The sequence below is a fragment of the Dasypus novemcinctus genome, chromosome 15, assembly GCF_030445035.2.
Source record: "Dasypus novemcinctus isolate mDasNov1 chromosome 15, mDasNov1.1.hap2, whole genome shotgun sequence".
NCBI lineage: Eukaryota > Metazoa > Chordata > Mammalia > Cingulata > Dasypodidae > Dasypus > Dasypus novemcinctus.
The window spans coordinates 17,273,325-17,293,783 of NC_080687.1; the positions used below are offsets into that span (position 1 = coordinate 17,273,325).

The window sequence follows — 20,459 nt, forward strand, 5'->3', positions numbered from 1 at the left end:
CATTATATATATATGTATTTATTTAAACACATTTCTTCTTGAACCATTTGAAAGTAGTTACAGACATCATACCATTAACCCTGAATTCTTTACTGTTTATTTTCCCAAGATTAAGAATTTCGATGATTGCATTATCAAAATAATGTCTTTCAAGTCCATCATTCATTTATCAAAATCACAAAATTTAACAGTGTACAATATTGTCTAATCTACAGTCCATATTCAGATTTTTTCAGTAGTGTCTCCACTATGTTTTCCCCATCACATGAAGCAATGCATTTAGTTGTCATAGCTCCTTAGTTTTCTTTAACCTGGAACAGTTTCTTAGCCTTTCTTTGTCTTTCACAAACTTGATATATTTGAAATATATATAGGCCAGCCATTTTTTTTTAATGTCCCTCAATTTTGGTCTGCCCAGTATTTCCTTAAGATTAGATTCAGCTTATACTTTTTTTGTGGGAGTACTCTAAGAATGGTATTGTGTCCTCAGTACGTTGTCTCTTGAGGCACATGATATCAGTTTGACCCATTTGGTAGAATTATCCACTTTGCTCACTTGGTTAAAGTATTGTCTACCAAGTATTTCCATTTATAAAGTTGCTCTGTTTGTTTTTGTAATAAGTGAGTAATTGGTGTTAATTGGTGTTACTTGGAGCCTATATAAATATCCTGCTCCTCCTAAAAGTTTCACCCGTTAGGTTTAACATCTTTCTGTGTTTTTATATGTTCGCATTCTACTATGAGAGCGTTCCCTTCTTCCTCATTTATTTATTTATCCATATATATTGATAGGAACTTGGGGATTCTTACTCTTTTGAGTGGATTCTAATCCATGGCTATCATTTTGATTCTCAAATTGTTCCAGATTTGGCTCCTGCTAGCTGACCTCTATGACTTTGACTTGTCCTACGACTTTTAATTTTTTAACTGAAACAACTTAGGTTTCCATTTATAGGATTAAATAATAATGTATTTTAGTTCTTTGTAGAGTCTGTTCTAATTCTTTAAAAGTTGTCCTTTAAATATTTAGCAATAAGAAAATTGAGCTCTATTAAAGAACATCTCTGCCTAGAAGCCCTTATCTATGCTTAGGATCAAAGTAGTTTTTATCGCAGTAATAATAGGCTGTTTTTTATAATAGCTTTATTGAGATACACAATCCACCCATTTAAAGTGTACAATTCAATGTAAGTTTTTTCTTCTATCATCTCTTGGTGAATGGGTTCCCCCCCAAACTGTTCTTTTCTCCATTTAAACCTGGTATTACACCATTTAAGAAGAAATTAAATCTATAAAGTTATTAATTGGTGTGTGAAGTAACATGTATTATTCCTCCAAAGGGATATTTCTACTTTATTCGGAAGGTGTTCAAAGGAACAAGTAAGTGTGATTTCTGGCTCTTTTGAGAGGAAGGGATATTTGGGGAGCTGTCCCTTCAGACTTGCATCATGCTTGATTACTTACATAACATAGGGTGAGGTATTCAATTTGATAATTCTTCTATCTGTTCTGTATCTTCTTCCCTCACCTCCTGTCTGTGACATCCAGCTGTGTATTTGGTAGGATCTCTGGAGCTAAGAGAACTCAGTGAAACTGCTTTTCTGATGTTAAACTGCAAGTGGTTGGCTAGGAGAGAAGAGAAAGTCCACAGAAATTGTTTGCTGCTGCCTGAGGAGTGATACATTCAATTTTATTTTCTCTTACCAAGCCCACAGATTTTTCTTTTACTACCTTAGGTAGTTTAAATCAGTGCAAGAGCAGGGAGGAATGGATTGAATCTTAGAAAAAATTCCCCTTAATGTAGAAAGTTGCTTCCATTTTTTAAACTCTCAATTGTTTAAACTTCCTTTGCTAAATTTATTCCTGAATATTTTATTCTTTTTAATGGTATTTTAAATGGAATTGTATTTTAAATTGCATTTTCACATTGATTGCTAGGGTATAGCAATACAAGTTATTTTTGTTTGTTGATTGTGTACCCTGTAACCTTTCTGCATTTGTTTCTTAGTTCTAACAGTTTTTAAAGTAAAGTTTTAAGGGTTTTCTAAATATACGATCATGTCATCAGCAAACCATTATTTTTTTTTTAAGGATTATTATATGTAGATTTTTATATATACAGATGTGAATGGTACAAAGTCTCCCCTCCTGGGATTTGGTACACGGGAAAATCACCCCCTACTTACAAGTGGTTAAAATAGGAAATGTTATATTGTATATATGTTACCACCATAAAGTTTTTTAAAAAGGCAAAGAAGACTCACCCCTGACCCATTGAGCTAACTCCCCTGGTGATTCTTCTTTGTGTGCATTTTCCTGAAATCCTATTGAGATGAAACCCAGCCTACTTTTCTTTCAGCTTTTTAGGTCACTACTGTCCAAAGAATGTGTTCTAGTCTTAGGATCCTCTGTCATTCCACCATCCCCATAGTGTTCTGACCCTACCCTGTTATAACCTCCATTCTTCCCCTTTTTCTAGATGGTTGTGTTGTGTCCTTCTCAAGCACTCCCTTAATGTCTTTAACCTCCTTGAGACTGTTTTTCTACCACTTGGTCTGATATGTCCTTCCCCACTGAGGACATCATTCTACTCAGAAATAATTGATCTTTCAGCTGGAAATTCATTCTATCTTACTAAACATCATTGACTTCGGCAAGAATCCTTTCTTTCACTCCTGTTACACTGGAAGAAGAGGCATCAGTCTGTTTTCTCAGGCTAATCTCTCCACCTGTGCTTTGGATCCTGTTTGTCTTCTTTCTCAATAATGTTAAGCACTTTCAGTGATCCCTTCTCTTTCGTGTTCCATTGCTCTCTGAAATAGCTCTTCCCCTTCAGATTTGAATCAGCTTAAATCTTTTCCATCAAAAAAAATAGTCCTTCTGTGGTCTAACATTCCCCTCTTACTACCTTCCTATTTCTCTGTCACCTTTTTCCCCCTTCCTTCACTCCTTATATCCTTTAATCTAGCTGCTTCTTCCATTCGTTTCTCAAAGTAAGTTTCCTTCAGTTTACCGGTACCCTTCATATTACCAAATTCAATAGATATTTTTCTATTCTCATTTTCTTGGAACTCTCAGAGTCTTTCCTCTTGAAGCACTCCTTTCCCTTGACTTACATGTCAGCACTTTTATTTGGTGGGGAAGGGAAAGGATCATTCTTTTACCACTTTGGCTATCTTCCTTTCTTTTTTTCTTTAATATCCTTTCTCTGTAGGTTTTTTAAAAAAGTAATCCTCCACTACCAGAGTACAAAATGATGAATTTCCTCAAGGTTCATCTTAGTCTCTTTTGTTTTATTTCCTAGGCATTCTTATCCATGGCCACCTCTTCAGTCTTTCCTCTCCTTTGAATTCCAGACCAACATATATATAGCTACCTACTCATTTTAAATCTAAAGTATATCCAGAGTGGGACTCAGAGCTCTTCCTCCTAAATTGCGTACCTGTCTTTTTTTTCATCATTCAGAAACCTAGGTGTAATCTCCTTCAACCTCTATATCAGTCCCTTCATCAAGTCTTGATAATTATATCTTCTAAATATCTTTGTGTCCAATTCTCCAATACCACTGCCATCTTCTTTGCTAGGCAGCTCTCAGTTGTGCTTCTCATCTGCCCGGTATATGTGATTTCCTCCCATTAGGCTCACTTCTCAGTTGTAATTATTTGTTCATTAGCTTAATTGGGTAATGCCTGCTTAACCCACTTATTTGGAATCTCACAAAAGCATAGGCCATGCTTTTGCTTACTGTAATGTTGATAGCTCACACAGTGTCTAGCATGTAGTAATAGGTGCTTAGTAAAAAATATTGAAGTCTTATCTCGGTTCTTGAATGTTTATTCTGCTAATATTGTTCAGCTCTTAATTTGCCCAATGTCCATAAATACTTAAAAGAATTTTGACAATGCTAATCATAAATGGCAATATCATTTTGTAATAAGAATGTTTGGCAGGTATGTGTGGTATGTTGGATTCAGTAATATTTCTTTTTTTAGTTTGGTTGCACTGCCTTTTATTGGTATTCTATTTTTGTGGATCTGATTTGGTTTGGGTCAATTTTTTAGCTTAGGGAAAGCTAAGTGGATTAAAAAATAGTAATGAGATGAAAGAGGCTTTCACCTAAACTAGTTAGAGTCAACTTTACTATTTGGGGCCCAGGCTTAGGAAAATATTCAGGTGAGGCCAATTCTCTGCTTCAGCAGTCTTATGGTTACTTGGATTACGTGCTGCCTGTGAGGCTAGGCTCCTTGGGAATGTTCTTTGTCAGAAAGAGAAATCACTTTTATTGTTAGAAAAATTAATAGTGAGTGAGATTAAATATTTAAGAAGAAAAACTGGGTTTCCCATTGCTCCTGAAATTTTTTTAACTGATCAAGTGGGAGAAAAGAATATGAGAAGATGGAGAAATTTATTCTTTGTACAAGTTTCCATTGCTGCTAAAGACCTTCCTTTATTGTAAAGTACTTAGAAGAATAGGTATTAGAAATTTTCAGACTGTAAATATTTGTTTGAGAATATTTTGTAGCTATTGTATGACTCATTTAATTTTTGCTCCCTACTGTTAATTACCACTACAAAATGATACTGTAATCAAGGTGTTAGTAATTGAACAAGAACTTATTTACATATGTAAGGACCTGTAAATTTGGAAAGATGACATTTTTCCCTCCTGTTAAGGTGTGTGTACTTGATGGCACTAATGTTTGTTATTCGAGAAGTTGAGACAGAAGACTTAGTAGGATTTATCAAGTGACAGTCGGTTGCAGGGTGCGTTGAAACTCTGTCCTTCTGGCTCTCAGCCTAGTGTGTGTCTCTATAGGGCAGGTGGTATATTTATATGCCTTTGATTTCTCAGAAGTGAGGTACTTTACTAAGCATAGAATTTTAGAGCTAGAAAGGTTCATTGTGAAAGAACAGGCTAGGGGATGGAGTGTTAGTTCTTTAATGTTCTGTAGTACAATTGAATTTCTGTCCACCTGCAGCAGATTTCTCCATTTTAAAATTAGTGTTGATCTTAGAAAACTTGGTTGGGTTTTATCACTACAGAATTTGAACAATGGAGGCCTTGCAAGAGAGAGTAGGATCGTGTTTTCTGTCATTTATAACTCCTGATTCTTGAGTTTGGTGAGAACAAGGGAAGATTAGATGTGGGTGACAAGGTTTTAAAAAGATAAAGAATTATTAAAAGACTAAAAAAAAGTATCTTTGGCTATTTTATTGTTACACATAAATTATTCTGATACAAAATATAAATTACATACATTCGGTATTCTTTTTAGAAAAATTATAAAGTGACAGCCCAAGAAAATCCTTGAATTATACACTGATTTGAATTTTTCTAAATGATAGCTAATTTGTGTCAATCTGTTGTGATTCATATGTCTCAAAATCTGATAAATTTGAGTATGTATAGAACATATAATAAGAGATTGTTTAGTAAATAATCATTTCAATATCAGAAATTCTGCTTTTAATTATTACAATTGGGTAAAATAGATAAAGTAATATAATGTCCAGATTTATAAAATATTAAATTAGTGACTAAACCAGTACCTTTTGAAACTATTAAAAAAGGAACGTATTGTTTCATTAACGCTTTTTTAAAATGTGAAATTATTGCTTTATTTAATTTTAAATAATATAAAGAAATATTGTTTTAATGGACGTGCCAGATTGCTGAATTCTGGTGGCTTTTATTTTTATTTTTTATTTTTCTCTCCTCCCCCTACCCCCCCCCCCCCCCCGCCTCGGTTGTCTGTTCTCTGTGTCTATTTGCTGTAGCATCATCTTTTGTCTACTTCTGTTGTTGTCAGTGGCATGGGAATCTGTGTTTCCTTTTGTTGTGTCAGCTCTCCATGTGTGCGGTGCCATTCCTGGGCAGGCTGCACTGTCTTTCGTGCTGGGCATCTCTCCTTACGGGGCACACTCCTTGTGCGTGGGGCTCCCCTATGCAGGGGACCCCTGCATGGCAGGGTACTTCTTACATGCATCAGAACTGCGCATGGGCCGGCTACACATGGGTCAAGGAGGCCTGGGTTTTGAACCGTGGACCTCCCATGTGGTAAGTGGATGCCTTATCCATTGGACCAAGTCCGCTTCCCTCTTTACAATATTTTGAATGTACGGATATGTTCTAGATCTCTGTGTATCTGCTCATATTGCAATATGCTTTTTACTAATTTTTAAAATTGAGAAAGTAATAAATGTGCAGGCATATTATCCATATTTCATGGATTACTAAAAGCTCTTTAATGGATAGTAAGCCTTCCTCCCAGCTAAGACCCCTTCAGTTTCCTACTCAGAGACAACGTTAACAGTTTCATGGTGCAGTCTGGTAAATAAAACATTTCATGTTTCTTGTCTGAATCACATTACTCTTGAAAATACATTCCATTCATCATCATTATGCTGTTTATTATATGCTTAGCTTTTTATTAAAATACTTTCGGGTAAGACATGTTCTTTTAGTAGAGAGAGGAACTAATTGTGTAGTTGTATGTTTGTATCTTACAGTAAAAAGTAGAATATTTGTACAGTTTTATTATAAAAAAGTGGTAGTGGTAATGCTAGGCTGACTAATAAAAAGGTTGTTAGATCTGCAGTGTAGTAGATTAATTCTTCAAAGAAAAATAAATTTCTTTGCATAATATGGTTACAACTTAGTTTTCCTAATAAAAGGCAAGCATCAGGCCAAAGATAAAATTCTTTCCAAATTTGGAATTGGCAAACAAAGCTCACACGTGATTTTAAATAATTATGGCAAAAATTATATTCTGATAAGTGTCAGATATTAAAATTACAGATTTTCATGTGCTGTTGGCAACATATATGAATTCACATCCTAAAATTTTATAGATCATCAGTGGTTTTTTTTAAGGATGTTTGGCCATACAGATTGGGCAGTGGGGATGGTGTAGTTACAAGTAGACCAAGATTAGGAGAGACTAAAACTAGGACTTAAAAACTAAAAAATTTGGGGGTTATTTCAAACCTGATATTTAGGTAAGCAATTGTAATTAATTTCATTTCATATTTGGAAAAGGCCCTCTCTTCAACTCATATATTTCCTCTTACCCTTAACATAAATAACTGATATCCACAAGTATTTACTAATTTTATGCTTTTTGTAACTAAAAAGTAGAGGACAAATATCTTGGTTTAAGTTTAGATTTTTTTGGTAATATTTATTAATTTTTGAAGTTTCACCTCCCATTTACTAAAAAATAATAATGAACCCCTTACTATAGTATAATTGGCAAGGTTAGTTACAGTATGGGAGACTCTCATTCACTTGTAGTGAGATTTTCCATGTTTCCACAAATAGCAAAATCCATAAATGTTTCTTCCTTTGCTTCTGCCACCTCTATTCTGGTCTGTGCATGAATGGGTGTAGAATCCTTGAGGGTTTTTGCTTTCTCCTGCAGTTACCAGCTGCCTTTCTTACCCTGAGGGAGCAACGGGCATCTGCTAGCTACAAGGGGTGCTGTATTAAAAAGAAAAATTACCAGTAATCTGCTTTGAGACCAACCATTTATTATGGTTATTTAGACCAACCATTTGTTATTAGTTATGTGTCTCATATTCTACCTGATTTAAAAATGAAATGATAATACCTTTTGTAAGCATATTAATATTTTTTGTTAGTTTTACCAGTTGAAAATGTTTGGTAATTATATTTTGCTTTCAGATTTGGTTATGCAAAAAATAAATATTTTAGTGCCATTTTAATGTCAGATTATCCTTTAAAAAAAGTAAAGAGATTGTCGTAATTTTCTTTTTGCATCTTTACTCAATACGGTAGTCAATTAGGCAGTTCATACTTTTCATTAGAGAACAGCTTAAAAAACAAAAAAGGTCTTTTAATTAATTAAATAGCACATTGGAAGTTATGGGAAAAAGAATAAATGGAATATTTTTAATTAAATACAAAGAATTTATTGCCTTATTCACCTAATTGATCTCATACACTCAAGCCACCTTTTTGTCCCCTCTTTTATTGTGGAAAATTTCAAAGATACACAAAATGGAGAGAACACCCAATTTCAGCTTATTTCATCTGTGCTCTTCCATCCCTAGACTATTTTTAAGGATATCCAAGTCATCCTATAGTTTCATCCATTAATATTTTAGTTTGTTTCTCTAAAAGATAATCAAGCCTCTAGTTTTATATAATGTATAAGACCTATCATTTAATCACTATATTCTGGTCAAACAGCTCAACATTAACTTTAGATCAAAATAGGTGCCAGTTGAGGAATTGAAATCACTTTAGAAAATATGGACATTTTTCATAATTCTTAGTATTCATGGCTGATTTTCTTTTCCTCTGTTTCAGGCTTTTGAGTTCCATCTGCTTCTTATGTTTTGCTTTCAATTCTTTCCCTGCACCTCCACAAGGGGGCAGGTAAAGGAAGAGTACAGTGAAATTTAAATGAACCTGATTGGGATTTCATGATTGTTCATCAGTCAACTGAAGTTGCAAAACAGTTTTGGGGGTGGCTTTTTATAAACAACCTGTGACTCCTCTTCTTGAAACTACTTGAAACTCTTCTTGAAACTCCCTTCTAACTCTTTAGAGACAAAATAACTTTAAATGTTAACAAAAAGGGGTTAAGCAATAGTTTTTAAAAAATGGTTTCCTGGGCATTATCATAGCCTTTAGCTTTCTCTGTTAATGATTTTGACTTTAATGAAATAGTACATTGGAATTTATATTTAGCTTTTGCAAGTTGTAGTTTTAGATAACTATTGTAAGGATTTTCCTCTCACTGAATGAAGAAAACGTTGCTTAGTTAATGTATTTTAACTAGGTTAATGTACTTAATTAATGATTAGCACTGGCAGATGCATAACTACTGCCTTTATCCTGAAACAGCTTTCTCATTTCTTAAAAGAATCTCAGTATAGCCGTGTCATTGAATGAATGAATGATGTTCATAAGCTCTTACAAATTTATGTTTACTTATTAATTATATGTAAGTTTATATTGTATGTAATGTATGTATGTAACATAAAGCCAGTGTTCTATATTGAGTACTGAACACCACATAATAAAGTGCTTTATTGCTTTTTTACGCAGTGAAAATTTTAAATGAGCATTCGTAAAGTTTTGTATATACTCTTTGAAATTGTATTTGGGCATTGTGATCAGTGACAAATCCTTCTTCTTTGGTATAATGTGCTCTTTATTCTTTTTTTGTTTTCCCAGTGAATGTATTTCTTTTGGGAAAATGTTCTTTTTCCAAATATCCTGTATGAGACTCACATTTTGAACATGAGGTTTTGGCTGTTATAAAATATTGAGGGAAATAATGGATAAATTTGCAGAAATTGATTCTTCCTTTTGTATAAATTTTGACACCTCTTGTTATTAGTGTTTTTCCTTCTGTTGCCATCGTGTTGAGATTTCTGGTTATTAAATATTTCTGTATTCCTGCATGACACACAATTATAATCAAACTGCTGTCTTACATTCCTGTAGCATTCTTTTTTTTCAGCACTTAATGCCTTTTATTCTTTAGCTTCACGCATGAATTATGTAGCATATGTGAAGAGGCTTAAACTGTTTGCATTGCATTCTTTCTGGAGGTTCCTGTTATATTTAGGATATACTTATACTTTAGACAAGTAAGAATGTTATTGTTGTTGACCTTGACACCAGATAACTGGGCCGACATTATATAGCCATGTTTGAATCCTCACAAAATGTGATGTTAAAGCCAACGGAGTCCTGGCGTGAGACCCTTCTGGACAGCCGAGTGATGGAGCTTTTCTTCACAGTAAGTCAGCCTGCATCTCTGGTAGGAAGGGCGTGAAAGTGCCACTGTCAAGAATAAGTGTTTTTGTAATTTTCTTAAGTAGAATAGGACAGATTATGTTTCTCCGCTGTAAACCTTCTCATCTGATCAATAGCTCTGCTTATAAAGAAATTGTATAGAAATGTTCTTGCTAATTTATAAAAATATTATTTGATTTTGAAGGGGTTAATATTCTGGAGCAGAAGTTATCAAACTTTTTGATCTTAGGACCCCTTCACACACTCTTAAAAATTATTGAGGACCCCAAATAGCTTTTATTTATAGCTACTGATATTTATGCAAAAAAAAAATTTAAACTAAGAACTTTTAAAAATAGTTTATTAGTTCAGTTAAAGATAGCAATAATCATTGCATATTAACATAAATAATTTTGATGTTAATATGTTATATAATTTATCTCTCCCATACTATTTTTACACTATTGCTGACCCACACAGATTAAACACACTAGCACATTACTTTTTTTAACTTAATAAAACATAAGTAACACTTTAATGGGCAAATAACGACATTATTTTTAAAACAAAAGTTTAGTGAGAAGAGTAGCATTGTTTTACATTTTTGCAGATATCTTTAATGTCAGGATTAATAGAAGACAGCCACATTCTCTTATCTACTTCTGCATTCATTCTGTTGCAATATCACACGTCACGCAGCCTCTGGAAAACTCCATAGCACACTTGTATGACAATGAGAATGGAAAAGACACATACTCTCATGGTGTTATTTTGAAATAGTTTGGACCTCACAGATGATCTGAACAGATCTTAGAAACCTCCAAGGATCCCTTGACCACACTTTGAGAACTGTTGTTCTAGAATAGTGCTTTTTTTTTCTTTTTAAAGAAGAGTGCATTTTTAAAAGTACTAATTATATTCATCAGTCATGGGTTAAATTAGTATTATTGAATAATAATACATTTCAACTGTAACTTTATTGCTATTTATTATTTAGTAAAATTTAAAAGTGAGCAAAAAGTTCCCACATTTGCCCATGTGTTTTCCCAATATAACCAATCAAAAGTTGGAAAAAAAATATATGTGGTATATGTGTGTGTGTATGTTGGTTGCTAATCTGCTGTTAGGGATTAACTATACAATTAGACAAAACTCCCAATAAAGGCTGTTAAAAAGGAAAAACCTATTTGCTTAATCCCAACTGGTTATAGTTTTGTTTATTCATTTGTTTTGAAAATATTGTTCACTACCTTTACAAAGATTTCCTTTTCCATTGAACCATACAAAATTTTGTAGTTATATGGTATGCATTCAGAAATATAGTGAACAAGGTTATCCATCCATGGATATACATAAAAGATGTTTTCTATGGAAACATGATCAGAGAAATGATGGTTTAAACACACTTTCAAGATCAAAGGGATAATTGTAACTACATTTCAATTTTTTTTGCCTGCTTTTTATCTGACATGAATTGTTTTGATATGTGTCCAAATTCGATTCTTTGTATTCACTTAACTGAAAGTAGATCCTGCTCCAGCAGTTTTTGAAAAGGTGAAAAACTTGCTGGCAGTACTGGAAACAGCTACACCGAATTTGAACAGCTGTCCAGACAAACCAGACAGCTGCTCCTGTCAACTGTGAACTACTACATGCAAATAACTTTTGAATTTGAAGTTAATCCTTTTTCATTTATTTTACCATTTAAGCAGTTTATAGACAATTTTATGTTATTTGTTACAAAAATGAATATTGACTAATCTTTTCCTTTAATTCAATTTTTGTTAAAGTTAGTTTCAATCAACTCATTACTTAGTTTAAATCAGCTTACCGCTGGATATCACTTGCTTGATTTGCTTGATTGGAATAAATACACATAGGTGTAATATTGCAAGGGATTAATACTTTAAATATGTTAATCATCTCTGAGTATAGGATATTTTACGTTGTATTCTGCACCTCAGAAGTTTGCAGACTTCTTGATTTTTCTTTTTTCCATAAGCTCCTGTAAAAACCACTCTTACTATGTTTTCCTCCTACCTTTTTGACAGATTGTTCCTGACCTCGTTTCTGGTCTCTTTGTTCTGTGCTCCTCACATAAATGCTGGTGTTTCTATCTCAGTTCTCAACCTTGTTGACCGTGTGTACTCTCCTTGGGCTGTCTCTCCCACATGGAGGACTTGTAGCCCCACTATTCCACCGATGACTCCCAAGTCTATATTCAGCACAGGCCACTACAAAGTTTCAGAGCCATATAATCCAAGTGCTTACTGGACATTTTAATTTGGATGGCCCACAGACATCTCAGATTTAACATGTTCCCGTGGAATTCATCATCTTACTAACTTGCGTCTCCTTTATTCCTTGTCTTGATGAATAGCCTCACCACTTACCTTGCTGCATGGTCTGTTAGACTCTTCCCTTTCATTAATCCCTCTGCCTCCTTCCCATGCTAAGGTGGTGAATTCAGTTTTTAATTAGTAAAATATACATTGAAATATTTTTCCAAATGTAGCAGAACTACTTCTTAATGCTAAATTGGGAGAAAGGCAAGAGTATACTATATGAGAATGAATCTTTTATTATGAGTTTTATGTGGTTCATATTTCAGGAAACATAACTTAAGCCTGAACAATATCAGCAGGTACTAGGGACAGTGTTTTATTTTTATTTTATTTAGTTTTATTTTTTTTTTTAAATAATAAACATTGACTATTCCATTGAGGCTCTTCTTTCTTTTGATTCCTCACTTTTCTAACTTCTAAACCAGGCACTGGGAGACATTTTGACTCTGTGAATAGAGAAGATTGTGATGTGAATTTCTGTTGTCCCAGATTGCATTGTATCCATTGATAGAATGTACCACTGGATATAATGTTTAAATGTTGATTAGGCTCCAGGTATGGTGACAAAAATTTAGTTATGGTTTTTAGATAAAGCATTTAAGAATGGGTTGTGTTCAGAAGTTCATGAAATAAACAGTGTACATGTATGAAATTTTTATATTATAATTTGTACTTACTTTATAGAAATTAAAATATACTAGAATATATTTTAGGAAGCATTTATGATGTTCTGGACCAGTATTGGGAAACTTTTTCTATAAAGGTCTATTTTGTAAATTTTGTAGCCTTTGCAGGTCATATAATCCCTGCAACTACTCAACTCTGCCATTATCATACAAAAACAGTCCTAGGTTGCAGGTAAACAAATGAGTATGACTGTATTCCAAGAAAACTTTATGAGTGGACTTCTTGAATTTTTAATAATTTTCATGTATCATTAATTATTTTTATTTTTATTTTTTTTTCCCAAGTATTTCAAAACATAAAATCACTCTTACTTTGTGGACTAACAGTCAGGCAGGCCAGATTTGGCCCATGGGTGATGTTTTGGCAGCCCCTGTTCTAGATCAAAGAGGATAACAACATATTTTAAGCATGTCAGTGTATTGGTTAACTTTATAATTTCTAGAGACTTTTTAGCACTTACAGATTTCTTAACTAGAGCCTTAAGAAATTTGGAGATGAAAAATGAATGGAGGGGAGTGGATGTGGCTCAAGCAGTTGAGTGCCTTCTTCCTACATAGGAGATCCTGGGTTCGGTTCCCGGTGCCTCCTAGAGACAGGAGCAAACAACAAGCAAACAAACGAGAGAGCCCATGTGGCTCTATGGTTGAGTGCCAGCTTCCCCCAGAAGAGGTCCCCAGGTTCAATTCCCGGCTCTAGTACCTAAACAAAACAAAACAAAACACAACACAACAACAGAAATGAATGGAATCAATCTGTGAATGAATATGTGCTCACTGTGTCTCAAACACTGTACCAATGAATATTTATAAGAAATGTTTTAATCTCTAATAATTTACCAATATTTGCAGAGAAAAAGTGAACAGAACCTGAAACAATAGGAAATAAATGTTCAAAATTGTGTGACTCAGCAAAGTGCTTGTGGAAACCAGAAGATGGCCACATAGGGACATTTGTGGTAGATTAAAGCAAATAGTTACCGTATAATTTCTTTACTAAATGTACATTTTCCTTCGCTATTTTAATTATGTTAGGTCACAGTAATGAGGCATCTATAAAATTTGAGAATATTATTAATACTGTAAAATTAGATAGCAGTATTTTGAGAACATTTCCTTCACAGTATATAACAGGTCTTTTACCATCAGTAATTGCATCATTGAAATAACATTTTGATGAGCTTTAAAATTAATATAAATTAAATTAATTGAAATTTTAATAAAAAAAATAGCATCTGTTAATAAAATAACAATGTTGAAGGATAGAATGAGATTCAAACAAAGGAATTGTGGCAATTTGAATTAGTAAAAGAGTATGCTTGTATATTTGTTGAATGAAAGATTATCTAGGGATTGAATGGTATATTGATTTTCTAATTCTGCAGTTATTTACTTGAACCAAAGCAACATCTATATACTCTTGATTGAACTTGTCTGCTAACTTTAGCAAGAAGCCGTAGCTAGGCATAGTTAGCATAATACAGATGACTGTCGTTGTTGCTGTTTTTAGAAGTAGCAGTATGTCTGACTGGCTGGCATCTGTTTCTCTCTTTGTCATAACATGCTGGAGGCAGTTCAATTTTCAAAATGTAGGAAGCCCTCAGTTAAAAATTAATTGATATGTTTAAAATCATGGCTTATGATGTAAAATGGATGAGGGACAATTTTCAAATTTAGTTTAATTCAGGAATTAAATCTATTTTCTACAGATAACCAGCAACAGTGAAATTTTCTCTTACCTCATTCGGCATGATAGACACGTGACCCTTACAAAAGAAGAATTTATATTTATGGATTAGTAATTCTTTCTAACAGGTACATCGAAAAATCAGAGAAGATTCAGATATGGCACAAGATTCTCTACAGTGCCTTGCCCAGTTAGCTTCTCTGCATGGACCCATCTTCCCGGATGAAGGATCACAAGTTGATTATCTAGCACACTTCATTGAGGGATTACTGAATACTATCAATGGGTAGGTATACTTGCCCCTTATAGCTGAAAAAGGAACTTGGAGTTTTTTGTGTTTAGCTCTGGAGGAAGAAGAGGGACTAATTATTTGTCCCCTCTTTTTATATTTTGAAGTAATATATTGGTAATTTGAAATTAATACACAGACATACCTTTGAACAGGAATAGGTCATAATATTTGCATGTTTGGAAATGAGTTATTGTGACTTCTTTTACTACTACTTAATAATACTCATTACTTGATTTATAGAATTGAAATAGAAGATTCTGAAGCTGTGGGAATCTCCAGCATTATCAGCAACCTGATAACTGTGTTCCCTCGAAATGTTTTAACTGCCATTCCAAATGAACTTTTCTCCTCCTTCGTTAACTGCCTCACACACCTCACTTGTTCTTTTGGGCGAAGTGCTGCATTAGAAGAAGTGGTGAGTGGCTATTCTAAAATAAATACTTTTCAGTTTTTATAAGGAAATTTGCTGTGTTTTTAGAACAGGTTTCATGACGATTAATTGTTTTTAACAAGTGTTAAAATTTCTTTTGTGTTTATATGTACAAATTATTTGGCAACATGAGTTTGGAAATATGACCTTAAAAATGTGTGGATTCAAATTATTTTAGTGGATGGAATGTATTGGTCTTAAGATTTTAATTTTGAGGTAATTTACTCCCTGACATAGAAAATGGAGTGAGATATATTAAAAATTATTTTGGAAGCCCATCTTAATAATAAAAATTTTAAGTTAAAGGGATGCTTCTTCTAACTTTATGGTATGGTTATGACTGTGGGATTTTATAAAATTATTTTCAGAAACATTCTAGTTTGGACTTAACTGGAAATTATGTAAATATAATTTGGTTCAATTAATTGTAACCATGCTTATTTTTATTAGATTGTGCTCTTTGGTTTTTTTTGGTGGTATAGTTTAATAGTATATTTTGGTAGAATTTAATTTATGTTGCAATTTAGCTACAATAAATAATCCTAAAGGTGTTCTTAGGCACAAGTTTTCAAGTATGAATTTTCCAAGTTTTATTTTTAAATTTGGAAAACATGTTCTAGGACCTCTTGACAGCATTGCTGCTTTTTAAAGTTACTATGAAAACTATAATCATAGAAAATAATTGATTTATTTTAGTTATTAAATCGTTGAAACTAGTTTTTCTTTCTATAAATTAAAACGTGAATCTTTTTTTAAAACTGTAAGAGTAAACAGATTATTTGTATTCCATTAAATTTCCAGGTTAAATCCTAACTGAGTTGTTTAGGTAGGGGTCTGACAAAAAATATTTGAGTTTAGCATATTCCTTCAAAAGTTGTTCAGAGAGTAACGAACTTGGGAAGGATTGTGTTTATATAGTTGGGCACTTAATAGTTATCTGAAAAGGAAACGAACCAGGTCAGGTAGGTATTTAAGTATTGGAAAAAATATAGGCAGTGGAGGAATAGAAGTATAAAGGCATCATATGTGGCATTTGAATTTCTCAGGGGAAAATTTGTGTTCTAAAAAGGGAATTCCAGGGATTTTTCAAGTATTTAAGCTTTACTCAGATACCTTGCAAATCATCACAGATTCCGCATCAGTCATTTTCATTTAACATAGTTTCATTGTACTTTGTTCTTTTCCCTTGGTTTGTTTTCCCTTCTAAACCAGTTAGGTTAAACAGCATGTATGTCACATATTTAGAAACACAACTATCTTAGTTTTTTTTGGTTGTGGTTTAAGAATGTTGCTAACCGTTTTAAAGAATTGCTGGAAAATATATGGCATTCTTTGTTTGCAAATTTTAATTTCAGAATTTGTTTTGACCAAGAGACTGACAAACTTGGCAGAGAAAGTTTGTCTGCCAAGGCTTGATATAAGAATATTAGAAATAAGAAAAAAAAAACTAGATACACTTTTAGAGAAGTAGGTACGTACTGTGCTTTGTTTCTCAAGAAAGTATGTTTCAGTTATGGTGTAACTAAGAGGTTTTATTTAAAGAAAAGTGTGATTTCTTTTAGTCTTTTAATCTGTTTATGATATTGACTTAAGTATTTTTAAAAATAACTGGTCACCTGTTGTAAAGGGCAGAGGAAAAAGATTTCCCTAAAGGCTTGCATTATTATAGAGGCCAGGTGGTGAGGTTTGGTAAGGTTGAGGGCTAAGGGTGGCCCTTGCAAGATGAGTTGCCTGAAAACTGAATGGATACTGTTAATGTCATGGCTACCCTGTGTGGTTTTCAGTAGATCTTGTGTGTGTTGGGGGTAGGGCATGGGGTGTTGTGGAATGGGTAGCTAACACCAGAAGCACATAAACAAATCTAACCAAACTGATTGGCTCTTCTGGAATAGGGGCCATGCCCTCTTCTCTTTCCTTGGACACCCAGTAATTGTAATACTCATCCATAATACACAGTTGATGACCTGTCAGCTGCATAAATTCTCTGAAGTTCAATTAATTTGTGCTTTAAGGAACATCTAGAAAAAGTCAAAATAACTAGATAAGGAAGTGTTTGACATTCAAAGACTTCTAAATCTTTTTTAATGGACATTTCATGAAGTTTTACTCATGGCAGTTCTGTCATTTTTCTCCATTATTGCCATATTGGCCGAAGTGATACTGCAGTAAGAAAAAAAACTAAATATTGCTAACAAATGAATAATGGCATAAAATAATATAGCTTTTAGTCTTTGATCTTTAGTATGTCATTCTCTATTAAGTTTTTACACTGTGCAATAAAAATATTGCTTATGATCTGTCAGTGGACTTGGGGATTGTGCCAATGCCTGTAAAATTTAAATTTCTTGGGAAGTATTTTGTTCATATAGAGTAAAATTCTTAATGTGTTTATGAAAGGTATAAAAGCATAATGAAATGAACAGTTGTGTATTAACCATTCAGATTAAGAAATAATACATTGATAGAGCCTTTTTTCCTACATTTACTTCCTGTTTTTGCAAGCACATTTTTTTCTTACATAAATATTTTTGCCAAATAATTCTTTCCATCATGTTTGCTAGCAGATGCTGCTAGTGAACTACCCAGCCAGTGTTTACCACATATTTTCCCAGCTTCTACAGTCTCTGATCATTTGAATTTGTTTTCAATCTGAAGTCTTGTAAACAGTAAGAGAGTCAGTACCAGCAGCCTCAGGCTAGAAATAGAGATCCCAAAGTTAAGGTTAAGGAATTTATTAAAGTTTATTCCTTAGGAATAAACATTCTGTGTGAAGATTAATTGCCCATACCATCTCATTACACTTACATCCATGAATTATATGCTTTCCTTAACTCATATAATTTATGTTTACATATGAAGATAGTCTTACGAGCAACAGAAAGACTTTTCCAGTTTCATGAAAATATTTGGAGTTGTCAAGTTGGTTATTTGCTTTTTGTGGGAGAAAAATCGATTGTAGTGGTAGGGGTTATACCCAATGTATGATAATAACCATGGTACCATGGTACTTAGGAGTAGATTTGGAGTTTTTCACAGTATAATAATCAAAATAACTTAGATGTATTCTAGCATGAAGTTTATCTTATATACCTTTATAGTATTTGATATTAGATTTTAATCTCAGAAATTCAGTTCAGTGTCAGGAAAAAAGATGTATATACTGAACATTTTCTTTCCAAATCTTCATTTGATGGAATTTTCATGAATAAAATTAAACATTATTTTGGAACTATGTATTCAACATAATTATCAAAACCTAGAAGTTTCACATTTCTCCTCTGACTGAAAAGCTGCAGCTATATATACTCCTCTGTACACTGGCAAATTAGTTATGGGACTTGACGTGCAAGTGCCAGTCTTACATTCTGATCACCTTCTCCCACTCTCTACTCCCAAATGCAGCAAAGTGGGGTCAAGTAGTCTCAGCGGCTCTAAGCCCCTCTCCAAAGCCTCTCTGGCAGCTGGCCTGGCAATGCCCCGTGCATGAGCACATCGTGTCTAGCTGGGCCTCCTGAGTCATCTCTGTGCACGTGCTGCTGGCCCGGCTTCTGGTTGTGGGCCAGCATGGCCGTGGAGCAGGGCCAAGGTATTATGAAAAAGCACTAGCTTAGGTTTCAGTTCTCTGTGAGCAGACTGAAAGATTTAGTTGCCAATTGTCATCAACCAAACTTCTCACCCTTTGCCTGATGAGTTAAACTTATATTTGTATCCAAAAGGAACCAGAAAGCAATTTTTAAAAGCCCATAATTCCTTATTTTAAGTCACTATCCAGTGACTAGGAACTCTTACAGTCTACTTAAATCTTCGGTTTTGTCTAATAATGGCTTTATAGAAGGGATTGTTGAAAACTCTTTCAATGATAACAAGGCTTCTACATTCCATATGTAAATAATTGAACTATGGTAGCATTTATTAGATATGTACTAACACAGTCCTTAGATACTATGTCCTGCTTTTTCCTTTTGAGATTCTGTAGGCCACCTAAATGCTATTCCATTTAGATGAGTTCCTCTTAAGATATGTTACCCATCTGTTTATTTTGGCAAGGTAAACTGTTAAGACTTAACAAATGATGTCCGCAAAGCACATGCTTTGTTAAGTATATGAACAGGCTGCAGTTGTTTCTTTGGGAAGAAACTATCTTATTCATCTCTGTATTCCAGCATTAGCTCTTAGCATTCAATAAATTTTTGTTGAATGAATAAAACCACTTCCTCTGGCTATTAACAAATTGAGTATTGTACTTGGCCATTTGAGCACTTTGATCATTTTATATATCCTATCTTTAGTTGTCAAGACCAACAGGAAGGAGCTTGTCATATCTGATCCAGACAAAAAAATTGTAACAGATATAAAATTTAAAACAGAATAATAAAATGATCATTTGTGAACCCATAACTCAATTCAAGAGCTTGATTGTTAGCAGTACAGTTGCTGATAGTACCACTGTACTCCATCCCAGTCCCATTTCCCTTGATATTTTTGTTTCCACCCCCCAAAATAGAAACAACCACTCTTTTAAAATTTATTATTCCCTTGCTTAAAATTTTTTATCATATATAAAATATGCCATTGTGTGACTATTATACAATTTGTTTTTCCAATCTGGTTTTGTTGTTTGTTTTTTTTTTAAGATTTTATTTATTCCCCTTCCCCTCCTCCTGCCCTGCTGTTTTTGCTGTCTGTGTTGTCTTCTCTTCTTACTTTCTCTCCTTTAGGATGTACCAGGATTCGATCTTGGAGACTCCCGATGTGGAGAGAGGTTCCCTGTCAATTGTGCCACCTCACTTCCTGGTTTCTGCACCTCACCTTGACTCTCCCCTTGTCTCTCTTTTCTTGCATCATCATCTTGCTGCGTGACTCACTTGAGTGGGCACTGGCTCACCGTGGGCACACTTTCTCTTCTTTTTTTCACTAGGAGGCCCCAGGGATCAAACCCAGGTCCTCCCATATGGTAGGCGGAAGTTCTATCACTTGAGCCGTATCCGCTCCAATCTGTTTTATTTTTTTTAGTTTTTTTAAAAATTTTTTTAAAGATTTATTTTTTATTTGTTTCTCTCCCCTTTCCCCCAACCCCGCCCCAATTGTCTGTCTCTGTGTGCATTTGCTGCATGTTCTTTGGTCTGCTTCTGTTGTTGTCAGCGGCATGGGAATCTGTGTTTCTTTTTTTTTTTAAGATTTATTTATTTCTCTCCCTTCCCCCCCCCCACCCCGTTTGTCTGTTCTCTGTGTCCATTTGCTGCGTCGTCT

The 20,459-nt window shown here is 33.9% G+C and overlaps 1 protein-coding gene across 4 annotated transcripts in view; it reads left to right on the top strand.

Moving 5' to 3' along the window:
- XPO4 (exportin 4) overlaps positions 1–20,459 on the top strand; it is a 112,158-nt gene that overhangs the window by 55,374 nt on the left and 36,325 nt on the right. For all 4 annotated transcript variants that reach the window (XM_004467531.4, XM_023591450.3, XM_071208187.1 and 1 more), the window contains 3 exons: positions 9,664–9,776; positions 14,616–14,773; positions 15,020–15,194. In XM_004467531.4, the coding sequence (XP_004467588.2) occupies positions 9,664–9,776; positions 14,616–14,773; positions 15,020–15,194 (446 nt within the window). The remainder of the gene's footprint in view (positions 1–9,663; positions 9,777–14,615; positions 14,774–15,019; positions 15,195–20,459) is intronic.